Source organism: Meriones unguiculatus, chromosome 21 (assembly GCF_030254825.1).
Source record: "Meriones unguiculatus strain TT.TT164.6M chromosome 21, Bangor_MerUng_6.1, whole genome shotgun sequence".
Classification (NCBI taxonomy): Eukaryota; Metazoa; Chordata; class Mammalia; order Rodentia; family Muridae; genus Meriones; species Meriones unguiculatus.
This window is the reverse complement of record NC_083368.1, coordinates 55,610,404-55,623,283: the sequence shown is the minus strand read 5'-3', so window position 1 is coordinate 55,623,283 and position 12,880 is coordinate 55,610,404. Positions and strand designations below refer to the sequence as shown.

The 12,880-nt window shown below is 38.8% G+C and overlaps 1 protein-coding gene across 3 annotated transcripts in view; it reads left to right on the top strand.

The window, feature by feature from the left end:
• Window positions 1-12,880, top strand: part of Znf800 (zinc finger protein 800) — a 51,206-nt gene that overhangs the window by 19,171 nt on the left and 19,155 nt on the right. For 2 of the 3 annotated variants that reach the window (XM_021637600.2, XM_060373968.1), the window contains exon 5: window positions 353-2,048. In XM_021637600.2, coding sequence (XP_021493275.2) covers window positions 353-2,048 — 1,696 coding nt within the window. Of the gene's footprint in view, window positions 1-352; window positions 2,049-3,286; window positions 5,004-12,880 lie in introns of those variants that run through there. The other variant, XM_021637602.2, reaches the window with a different exon arrangement.

Sequence of the window (12,880 nt, the reverse complement as noted above, 5' to 3'; positions counted from 1 at the left end):
TTCCTGGGTTGGAAGAACTTGAGTTGGCTTTGGTACTCTAAAAATTTCAGACTAAAAATAAATGATAGTATTTTTATTGTTTAGGACATTTCATGTGTTTGTGATTTTATAATAAGGAAACTTAGAAGCATGAGTAGCTCTTCAGAGTATACCTTTCTTACTCTGATAAATTTAAGCAAATTTTTAGGTCATAACTATGTTTTATGTTCATGAAATGCTGAAAAGTAGATATTGCTATAAAAAGAAACATGTATTACTTAAAGATGTTTCATTATGTATTTTAAAATATTAGAGGGTTAAGACAGGTTAATTATTTCAGGTTAAAAACAATAGTTTTGTTTTTCCTTAACAGATCTTCCTGATGTAAATGATAAACAAAGCCAAGCCATAAGTGATCTCCTAGAAGCCATCTACCCAAGAGTAGACAAGAGAGAATATATCATCAAGCTAGAACCCATAGAAACCAACCAGAATGCAGTGTTTCAGTATATTTCAAGGACTGACAATCCTGCTGAAGTCACAGAGTCAAGCAGCACCCCTGAACAGACTGAAGTTGAGATACAGGAGACAGGCCCTGAGCAGCCCAAAGCAGTCCCCGATCCAGACCCACAGGTGGTGGAGGCCGTGGAGCCCCTGCCCGCAGAGACTGCCTCGGAGGAAGCTGCGCCTCCTGCTGAGGAGCAGCCTCAGGAAGCGCAGGCTGACGTGGAGACCTCTGACAGTTCCGACCTTGGTCACCAGCTGATTTGTTGTCTTTGTAGAAAAGAATTCAATTCTAGACGAGGTGTTCGCCGACACATTCGAAAAGTACACAAGAAGAAGATGGAGGAGCTAAAGAAATACATCGAGACACGGAAGGCGCCCAACCAGCCTTCAAAAGGACGTAGCAAGAGTGTTCTGGTTTCACTGAGTAGGAGTTGTCCCGTTTGTTGTAAATCATTTGCTACAAAAGCGAATGTAAGGAGGCATTTTGATGAAGTTCATAGAGGACTGAGGAGGGACTCAATTACTCCTGATATAGCGACAAAGCCTGGGCAGCCTTTGTTCCTGGATTCCGCGTCCCCTAAAAAATCTTTTAAGACTCGAAAACAAAAGTCTTCAAAGGCTGAATACAATTTAACTGCATGCAAATGCCTCCTTTGCAAGAGGAAATATAGTTCACAAATAATGCTTAAGAGACATATGCAAATTGTCCACAAGATAACTCTCTCTGGAGCAAACTCTAAAAGAGAGAAAGGCCCTAACAATAATACTGCCAACAGTTCAGAAGCAAAAGTTACAGTCGAACCAGCAGACTCTGTAGAATCTTCACCCCCTTCCATCACCCATTCTCCACAGAATGAACTGAAGGGAACAAATCATTCAAATGAAAAGAAGAACACACCAGCAACACAGAAAAATAAAGTTAAACAGGACTCTGAAAGCCCTAAGTCAGCTAGTCCTTCGCCCGCAGGGGGCCAGCAAAAGACCAGGAAACCAAAACTTTCCGCTGGCTTTGACTTTAAGCAACTTTACTGTAAACTCTGTAAACGGCAGTTTACTTCCAAGCAGAACTTGACTAAACACATTGAGTTACACACAGATGGAAATAACATTTATGTTAAATTCTACAAGTGTCCCCTCTGCACTTACGAAACTCGGCGGAAACGTGATGTGATTCGGCACATAACTGTGGTCCATAAAAAGTCATCCCGCTACCTGGGGAAGATAACAGCCAGTTTAGAGATCAGAGCGATAAAAAAGCCCATTGATTTTGTTCTGAACAAAGTGGCAAAGAGAGGCCCTTCGAGGGATGAAGCAAAACACAACGATTCAAAACAGGACACCACTTCCAATTCTCCTAGTAAAAAGTATGAAGTAGCTGACGTCGGTATTGAAGTGAAAGTCACAAAAAACTTTTCTCTTCACAGATGCAATAAATGTGGAAAGGCATTTGCCAAAAAGACTTACCTTGAACATCATAAGAAAACTCATAAGGCAAATGCTACCAGTTCACCTGAAGGAAACAAAACCAAAGGCCGAAGTACAAGATCTAAGGCTCTTGTCTGGTGAGGAACAGTTACAGAGTTTTGTCCCCCCTCCCCCTGTGGAACTAAGCACAGTCACTTGGCCATAATTTATAGCTGGGTCTGTTTTAACATACATTTTCTTCCATAAGTCATACAGCGGTGGGAGCTGCAAGAGGGCGGCTGTTGCTTTTTCTCAGTGACCTGAATTCTAGTAGCTTGGGAACACAGTTAACTTGAGAACTTGCCTTTCACAGGGTGATGCAGTCTAGCTGTAGGTGGAGGACGCAGGGTCAGTGCTTTTGTTGTAGTGTTGTAAAATAGATCCATTATTTTGGTCTATGTTTACATAGAAGTCTTGTGTTTAACTAACTTGCACAGATTTAATTTGACTCAGTCTACTAATTTTATTTAGTCTACTAATCCTCATCCATTGTAGGAAATTTAAATATATTAAAGTGAATTTATGAAGGAGATAATTCTAGGAAAAACATTTTGAGGCATTGTAATTATTGTAAAAATTTGTAATGCTTAAATAAAGTGTAGCACTTAGGAAAAAAAAATCCCCAGATAGAATTTAGAAGAATTAACATTTATTATTTACTTTTAGCACACTGCTTTGTGGGGAAAGGGGAAAGTTAGTAAGCAAAAGTTGGAATTTTTTTCTTCTTTTTGGGATTATGTGTTGGAGAGTTTTTAAGTTTTGATATAAAAGGGAAAGATTTTTTTTTTAGGTGCATATATTCTTGTTTCCCTTTCTGTTTAATAAACTTACAAGTGATCATTTCAACATAGTTAGTATTATTCAGTAGTGGTGAGGTGTGTGTGTGTGTGTGTGTGTGTGTGTGTGTGTGAGAGAGAGAGAGAGAGAGAGAGAGAGAGAGATGGAGAGAGGGAGGAAGAGAAAGACAGAAACCAAAAGGAAAGCAAAACCCCTATTTGGAAGAAAGAATACAAACATTATTTTAAAATGCAAAATAAGGAGTAGGCTCCTTGATGTTTTTAAGTCTATATATTTTTAAAGTTTGCTTGCAGCTCCTGTGTCCCTTGCAATTAGACATTTACTGTCCTCAGTCAACAAGTTGAGGTACAGGCTCTAAAGCAGAGTTCTTAGTTTGAGTGCTTAGGCTGTTAATGTGGTTTGGTTATCGCATTATTCTCACTTGTGTGGAAAACCTAAGATGAACCCATCCTTTAGAAGTTACTTATTGTTGTGTAATTTAAGACCAAGGTTTTATTGGTAAACTCAAAAGTGTTCATTTATTCCTGTTTCTCCTCAGATAACTTCAAGTGATGTACGAAAAGGTTTGGAGTTCATTTTTGTGGAAAGACTTTAAGTTGTTAGAACTACTAAACGTCTTCAAATGGTACTATGAGAAAAAAGAGAACACTTTCCTAAGTTTTCAACTGTAACTGCCGATCTGACTAAAACAGTAACCATCTAACCAGTGTCTAAGGCAAGGCCTCTCCCAGCACTTGCGGGTAGCCGTGATATTACATGTTCTCCTTGTAGACCTGGTACATATGGTCTACAGTTTCTACAAAATGTTGGGATTTCACTTTCCAGATAATTTGTTGATTAAAACGATCAACAAGCTGAAGAAACAATAGTTTTTAATTGATATAAACTTTGTATTTTTAGTGGTTTAAGTTTATTTCACTTTACATGCAAAATTTTATCTAGAGTGTAGAGATAAAATACCATCTTTGTAGAGAATATGTTAGTAGGACCAAAAGACAAATTAGTATCAGTACATTATGAATATTTAGTAGCCTACTGAATATTTATAATTATTTGCATCCATTTATATTTGAGTTTTTTTTAAGCACTTAAATGTTTGAAAGTTTTATTCTAAAATATATACAACAAAAAAAGTTCCAGTTAATTTTATGCATAGATCATTATTACATTTATCACTTGAAAACATCAGACTTTTTATGAAAATTAAACATTCCCCTATTTTCTTTAAATTTTACATGAAGCACTTTAATGACAGATGCAGCCTTCTTTCTCAGCTCCAATTTTAACAGGACCCACATTTGCTACTGTCTCTATGAAGGTAATAAGTTCTGGCATTCCATAGATGCAGACAGCCCTTGTGCAGCCACTTGCTATGTTTCTAGTTTATCTCCTTCAACGCTGCTGGGGAAGAAGATGGGGTGTCCGTCTTAATTTTCCCCAAGGAAAAATTTAAATGACCACTTTAGATAAATTTGATTCCTACCATAAAATTGATAATAATGAATTCTTGTCCATCTTTTGTAATCAAGATTTTAGGAAAAAAGAAATACATCTATCTTTATGAAATTTTGGGCAGGTTTTTGTGTATCAATATTTTGTACTTTTAGGGAATATTTTATTTTTTAGTAATTTGTGTCAAATTATTTTAAAAGGTACTGCGGAAAATATACCATGTTTTTATTTAGGTTCACAGCTGTACTTAGAATGGACCCTGTCCATCTGTATACTTTTTGTATAAATTTTTAAATGTCAAAGATCTAGAAGGTCATAATAAAATGCTTCTATAGTTAGAAAAACATTTACCCTTCTCAGTGCTTTGCACTAAAATATACTGTGAAAGGAAATTAGAAAGACTGTAATTGTTACTGGAAATGTTCTATATTGAATGTACATGTTATGTTGGAAAAATGTACTATATGTGATGAAAATAAACCAGACTAAAAGTTATTTCAGCTAAATGTGCTTCAACACAGGTACATTGGTTGAAACTTAAATGTTTTATTATCAAACTTACTCAGTGACTATGAGCAGCTACACTTGAATTATAGCCTGATAGTTTTATTTTTAAGAAGTAATGATTTCTCTTTAATTTAAAAACAGATTACTTTTCTACAGATGGAAAATTTGTACTTATAGGTCTAACTTTAATGACTAATAGCATAATATATTTAGGGACCAAATGTGTAGTAGGTGGCATTTAATTTATAAACAGTCTTCATTAGTTGCACATTATTAAACCTGTATTTTTGACATTTGCAAGGTGTTATCTTTTGTGCATTACTACACACATTACATGCTCTTTTGACCTTTTCCAGCCTGTTTTACTTGCTAATTATCATAGGAAAGAAAGAAAAGTAGCTTGATGTTGGAGGAGGGAAGACAGCACGAGGAGGTCTTTGTGCCACTCACTAGCCTCGCAGGGTCATTCACAGTCGTTCCCCGTCATAATTCTCGTGCCACGCCACAGGACAGGATCGCAGAAGAAGAAAACACATGCTCCTGTGTCTTCAAGAGATTTTTTTTCTAGGCCGTTACAGAAAAAATTAAAAACCAAAAAAAAACCAGTGCTGTGTTGGCACTTGGCTAAATTCAAGGCACCTAGGCGAGGGCATTTTGTCCTGGTAGACATGACAGAGGCTAAACTGGGACCAGTTCAGAACAAACAAGTATCTGTCTTTCTTGTTCTTTTCTGACCTGTGCACCTACTTTATGGATTTATTGTGCCCGAAGCTTTTCTGCACATAGTCTGTATGAACAAATGTTCATACGAATTTCTGTTATTGTTGTACAAAGTTGAGTTAATAGTCATTTATATTTAAGCCTGATTCTGGTTATAAAATTATATCCACTTTAGGTGCTATTTGATCAAGAGTTTTTCCTACTCAGATATGATAGCATATGTCTGTAACCCAGCAATCGGGAAGCAGAGGCACAAGGTTATTTATTTATTTATTTATTTATCAGTTTGTTTGTTTATTTATTGGTTCTGGTTTTTTCAAGACAGGGTTTCTTCGTGTATCCTTGGCTGTCCTGGAACCAGCTCTGTAGACCACCCTGACCTCCAGCTCACAGAGATCCAACTGCCTTTGCCTCCTGAGTGCTGGGATTAGAGGTGTGTGCCACCATTGCCAGGCTGAGACAGGGAATTTTAAATGACCGCTTTAGATAATATTTGATTCCTATTATAAAACTGAAAATAGTAAATTCTTGTCCATTATTTTGTTATCAAGATTTTAGGAAAAAAGAAGTACATGCTTATAAAATTTTGAAGACTTTTGTCAAGAATTTTTCTTTCTTCCTAAAGACACCTTCTCTTCATAAATGAGCTACAAGAACAGAAACAGTAGCAGATAGAGTTTACACTTGAACTTGTTTGGATTGGGTAGTGCAGGTGAGAACTGGAGGTCTGCTTGACAGTAGGCAAGTGTCCAACAGAGTGTGCAGACTGCCAGTGCACAAGGGGCACAGGCAGAGGTGGTTCCTCTTTTACTGTAAGAAGAACCCTCGGGAAAACAAATTACCTATTAATTTCTAACATGGTTTTATTTATATGAGCTGAATTTTTGGTTTGCACAGGCTGCTTTAATGTTGAAAAGTACTTTCGCATTTTTAAAACAAAGTATTATATTGATTTGTAGGCAATAAATTCTTCTACTGTGTTATAAAATGCAGCCGTGCAAAGTTGTGTGGGTTTCTGTGACTGTATCTTTTAAAAAAGAGGGATTTTTCCTATAGGGACACGGCAGATCTGTATGGAAACAGGCACAGTATTATTCCCTGTTGTGGCATGGCAAAATATCTTCAAATAGAACGACTACTGAAAATGATTTAGAAATGCCCCTATCATTTAGAAACTAGGTACCTAGGTTTCCTCCAGTGGCACATGGAAATATTTTAGATTTAGCCATTGTTCCTAGAGTTGATCCGAAGCCAAGCTGTAAGATACATAGTGTAATGTTGGTTTTGCCCTTAGACAGAAATCCTCCTGTGCTCTGTACATTTCTTTTTACTGGTTTTATGAGCTAAAATGTAAGGATAGACAACCTTGGAAGCAACCAGTTGATTTGTTCTGAGACACATGGTAAAATGCAGAATAAAACACGTTTTCCTTAGACTTAACCAGTATTTTCCTTTTCTAATTCATTCCTACTCTCTTAATTTGTATCTCTACCTCTTTCTTCTGAGCTTCTAGCTCTTACTGCCCTTTTTCTTCAGCTTGATTAAAAGAGATCGTTAGTCCTAGATAGCTAAAATATTTGGGGAGATAAGGTTAAGAGCCTGAAGTTCATTTTCTTCTGAAAGAATCTCCATTGTTTCACACTAGATTTGGGAGGAGGAGTATTTTCAGGTTTCTTTACCTATTTTTGATAACACCTTCAGAAGCAAAGGAAACCTTAAAAAACAGTGGTGCATCTGGTTAGGAGGAAAGCCCAGAGACAGCGGTTTTGGTGCCTGTGTCTGTGCTGCAGTAGGTTGTTCTGACTGTGTACTTTGATGTCGGGGACTGACTGTCACGTCCCTGCAGTACTCAGCACATTCTCGTGAAAGTCTCGGTCCCTGTGGCGTTTGCCTCGCACCATGCTGGCCTCACACCCACAGTCCTCCTACCTTAGCCTCCCCAGTGCCGAGACAGCACCATGCTGGCCTCACACCCACAGTCCTCCTACCTTAGCCTCCCCAGTGCCGAGACAGCACCATGCTGGCCTCACACCCACAGTCCTCCTACCTTAGCCTCCCCAGTGCCGAGACAGCACCATGCTGGCCTCACACCCACAGTCCTCCTACCTTAGCCTCCCCAGTGCCGAGACAGCAGCTGTGTGTTACTGGGTCTGGTTTTGTTTTTCTTTTTATCTTTATATTGGTGAGTTTTGCTTTAGAAAATACTACCTCGGAGGAGAGTTTATGAAAATGAAGATGAGTCTTATGATGTATGAGGTACTAGAATTCCAGGCACCCTGCGAGCACTTTCCTTGGATAGTGCCTCCTAAACCCTACGGATAGGCCTGTGAAGGAAGACATGTTTCTCCATTATTCCCATCTCACTGAAGCTTGGAGAAGGTCAATAACACACTCATGCCACATAGCTACTAGGAAACAGAGTGTACATTCTTAGTCAACAGAGCCTCAATGTCTACACCTTTTCAAATGAAGAGCAATTGACTATATAGTTAGCTTACTGGTAGCTTTATTGTAATGAGCTGGAGCCAGACTACTTGGTAAAATTTTGTATGCACAAATGATTGCTCATGTGACCTTTGGAAATTTACTCTTAACGTTTTCTGCCTTACTTATTTCACCTATGAAATAGGACCGACCAGTGTATTTTACCCCTTGTCTCCCCCCACCAGAAGAAGATAAAAACTACATGCAAAACTCTGAGAACAGTTCCTGGCATATTATTACAATGTTAGAAGTTATTGCTGGAAAAGACTTGAATGGCACAAGTCGGATGGGAACTTTATTATTACTTCTCAATTAAATTTAGATGGAAACTTTTGCATTGGAAGAGAACTGTGTAACGCACCAGATCTGTTGCTTTTGTACTTAATTGGACTAAAAACCAACATTTTTGCTATCAATTACCTTCTAATCAGATGTTAGCAGCTTTTCTTTCTTACAGCTTTTTTTTTTTTTTTTTTTTTTTTTTTAAGCATGTTGGCTGTAAATTCCACTTTGTTTTTATGGCTCTTCCTCAGAGCCACCCATTTCCAAAATCTCATTAGCATCTGTTCTGTCACACAAATATTTTTGGTCAGGTGCAAAATACTGACATAAAACAAATATTGATTGAATAATACTGGATTTTAAAGGTAAAGCAAACATTGTAGATATGTGGTCCTGTGTGAAGGAAGCGCTCACTTGTGGAGCAGGTTTTTCAGGAGCACGCGCTATCTGAGCTGGGAATGTCTCATGAGTGTGTCATGAAGAGAGAAAAAGAAACAGCGCACATCAGGAGCTGGTCCAGCGGTAGTTATCAGAACAGCTGAGGTCCTGCTGTAAAAATTACCTGCTGGAAGAGTTAACTCACAAACTTGACTGGTCTTGTTTTTTTGACCTTTGAACTTTTGTTGTTCCAATTTGCATCTCTATGGGCCTGGGTAAATTTTTGTATTTTTGCTTGTGTGTTTTTTGAGACTGGTCTCTCACTCAAAGGTGTATCTTTGGCTGTCATGGACTGGCTCTGTAGACCAGGCTGGCCATGAGCTCACAGAGATCTGCCTGCCTCTGCCTCCCCGAGTGCTGACACTATAGGTGTGCACCACCACACCCAGCAAATCTTTGAATCTTAAACTCAAGAAATAGGGCTGCTTTTGTTATTTTTGTGATGGTGCTGGGAATTGAGTCCAGGACCCAATGAATGCTAGGCAGGAGTTCTAACACTGAACAGCATTTTTAGCCCTTTCTATTTTGAGATGGGATCTCACTATATACCTTAGACTGGCCTGAAACTTGCTGTGTATTCCAGGAGGGACACAGATACAAGATCATCCTCCCCCTCAGCCTCCTGTGTGCTGAGATTATAGGCTCATGCTCCTCATACTCAAATGCTTGTGTCTTGTATCTGAGGCATATTTCTGGCAAATGAAATAATTGCCTGAAATAATGTTTAAGTGATAGAATGATGTGGTTAAATTATCCACCTCTCAAAAAATGAAAACTGTTTTGGGTGCTTTAGCACTAGTAACTAGCCTTCTGCCTTTACTGCTTCATATAATCTGCCAACAATTTTAGAATATCTAATGTTCAGATGAGATGTTACTATGTAAGAATTAACTTTAAGAACATAGTTTTTATTATAATTTGGGTTTTGAATAGGGAACTTTTATCCCTTTTATCTGAGAATATACTGAAAATAAATTAGCTCTGAGAAATAGAACTGTATCTTTTAGACATTCTCAGCTCTGCAAGAAAATTTTTTTTTATAGAAACAATTGAGATTCTTGTTGAGTAGTGAGGTGTCTTGGCAGCCCTGAACTCCAAGTATGTCCTAGTTAAGACTGGCAACTTTGATTTTTAATGGGACTCACAGAGGAAGGGATGCTGCGAAGAGAAGCAGAAATGAGGCACTAGGCACAGTGCACAGACGATAGTTACAGGCTGTGGTCTAGGGGAAGAAGCTTCCTCTGATAGTTTAGGCAGAGGTAGTTAGAGGAATAGGAATTTCTGTAGGAGGGTTTCTGTGTTGTTTTGCTCATTAGCTATATTGAGTTCTATGTGTGCTGCCCACTGTCCATCCGTGGGCTTCGTGTTGAGAATAGCTGATCATTTTCCTTTGTGTGGGTGTGAGAAGGATCAGTAGGCCTTCCTTTTCCGTAAGACATCTTCCTGTTTTCCAGTTGTCATTTCTGCGCTTGACCAATCAACCTTTATTTGAAGTGATTATAAGAAAACCATTTCACTTACCACAGTACTCGCACATGCATTTATGCACACACAGAGCAAGGAGCCTTTACAGGAGATAGCTTTGTGTCTTGTAACTTCTCTGGAGCTCTTGATGTATAGTATTGATGTATAGTATTTATAATGGGTTGTTTTTTTTTTGTGTGTGTGTACATGTGCACACGTGCTGGGCAGAGATTGACATCATGTGTCTTCGTGATTGCTTTCTACGTTTCTGTTTTGAGACACGGTCTTTCACTGGATTTGGCTCTTAGTGCTTGGTTATACTGAAGTGAAGTTCTGTCCCTGGCCTGGAGTTGCTTATACAGGCTTCCGTGCCTGACTTTTTATGTAGGTGCTGGGGACCTGCATCCGGATCATCCTGGCTGCACTCGAGGTACTTTAACCATGCCCGAAGATGGAAGGTGCTAATTTTTAAGATTTAGCATTCCTTTTGAGCTCCTCTCTCTAGACTAGGTAACCATGGCTGAGTAACATCGTCTCTAAACCACTGCAGATGTGGGAACTGGAAGGCTTGGGTCGCTAGCTACCACCCAGCTTGCCTAGTACCTGAAAGCTAGTGTGTGAATGCATGTGAACTCATTGAAAATAGCTCTCAGGCTCTTTAATTAATTAATTAATTAATTAATTTATTTATTTTATATGCAAGCACATAATCTTGTTTGGCTTGGCTCTGGTAGGGGAGAGGTTTTTCCGAAAAGTCTTAGGTGACAAACATAACAGAGACAGAAGCGCCTGGGCCTAGTGGAGACCTAGTCCAGTTGGCTTCTCTAGATTTTCACTAGTGATAGAAAAACTAGGGTGGAAACTGATGGAACTCTTGTGGTTGGGTGTTGGTGTCTTGGCAACAAAAAGCATTTCTTTTCTTTGTAACCTCACTCTGTCTTTTCAGTATAGCTGTAGCTGCCTCATTAATAATGTTTACTACCCTTTTTGTACCTTTCAGCTGCTTTCTTTCCCCCATGTAGCTTGGGTTCAGCCTCTGAAGGGAAAGTGTGATTAGTTGAATAGGTATATTTGAGCAAATCTCTCTCTCACGTTAGACTTCATAAGTTGCTGGCTAGTCTGGGGTGTGGTGGTCTTTGGGCAGGTTTTCTGTGCTGGTTCTGCCATGTGACCAAAAGTCAGCAGCATAAAATAAGGTCCTGAGCCCGATAGAAGGACTCTTGATCAGAGTGTTATTGAAAGGATAGTGCTAGAATATAATAAGCGTTCTAGTATATGTGAAAACATTAGAGCTAAAGTCAGCTGATGTTCTGACAGTATGAATGGTCTGTTCCATACTAAGAAAATGTGGGTGATAGTCTTTTGATCTGTGCTTGCCATTCCTTCTGAACTGTCTGGTGCATTTCCATCTTTGGCTTTGTAGAGTCATAAAAATCCTGTTATTTTCAGGGAGAAAGGGCCCTTGTGTTTCCTATGGCAGCACTGAGGTCATTCTGTAACAAGTTGTTACCATTTGCAAGACACTTTGTCACACTCTGTAGTTTGTGCTGGCAGTTTAGTCTATCCCAAATTTTTAAGGTACTCTTGCTTTTCTGTTTGTGTTTTTGGAAGTTGACTTACAGTGATAGCTGATTTTTCTTCTGTTAGTCATTCTTCCCACAATGGATACTAATCTAGTGTCCATGATGTACCTGGCACCATTCTGCTCTTTTGGAGAATAATGTCATGTTAAAGCATGGAGTTTGCTAACTTGGGTTCGGGTCTTGGCTCATTTATTTATAGTTTTGTAGTTTAGGCAAGTTATTTGTCAACTTCAAATTTCTTGTCTGTAAATAATATTAGAAACTGTTTTCTATATAGGTTTGTTGTATGAATTTTGTAAATTAATGGTACAGTATATATAAAAACTTCACATTGTATTGTATTTATTTGGTCTTCTTTGCGTCAGTTAGGAGTCCAAGAATACTGTGACTTTTGTAGTGATCACTGAAGTTATTATCAAGTTACTGCTGAAATAACTTTCTAGCACCTACTTTCTGGTTATCTTGCTTGGCCATTATGTTGTTCGTTGCCTTTTGAGGGGGCATTCCTCTAACTGTTCAGTGAAGAGTCAGATGTAACATCCATGATAAAGCCAAGATACACAGCAGTTCATTAAGTTAGAGCAAACCGTTATTTATGCCATTTTTGCCAGAACCGCTTGATTGCTTCTTAACCGTTAATATCTTACTCAACAATGTATAGTTCTATCATGACACTCAGGGAAGCCCTCCCTCCCTCCATCCCCGTCTCCGCTTTCCCTGTCCCTCCTGCCTCCACCCACCTTTCCCACTGCTTTTTTTTTTTTTCCTGGTAAACATTAGGCTGTGTGCATAAGAACGCATTCACAGGCAAGCGTTGCCAGGGCTTTGTGCTGTGCCTCTTAGGAGTTGGTTGAGGGAAGGAAGAAAGGCACAGGATGTCAGTTTCAGGTTTACATTACTAGGAGGTTTACCAGTAGTCTGCAGTCCGTCTTGGCTTGACTTTATCATCTAGTAAGCACAGCCTTTTCCCAGGAGTCACTGTTCAGGTCTGTCCCTGTGGCTTCTGCCTACATTCTTTGTGTGAGTTTCCCAGTGACAGTACTGCTATTAAGTAATGCTTACAACTTGAAACTTACAGAAGTGCTGTATTGACTATCCGTCTGCAGTTAATCACACACTGTATGAGGATGCTTTGAATAGTTTTGATACATTTTAACTTATCTTAAATGCACACCTATAGTATTTTATAAACTTCAGCTCAC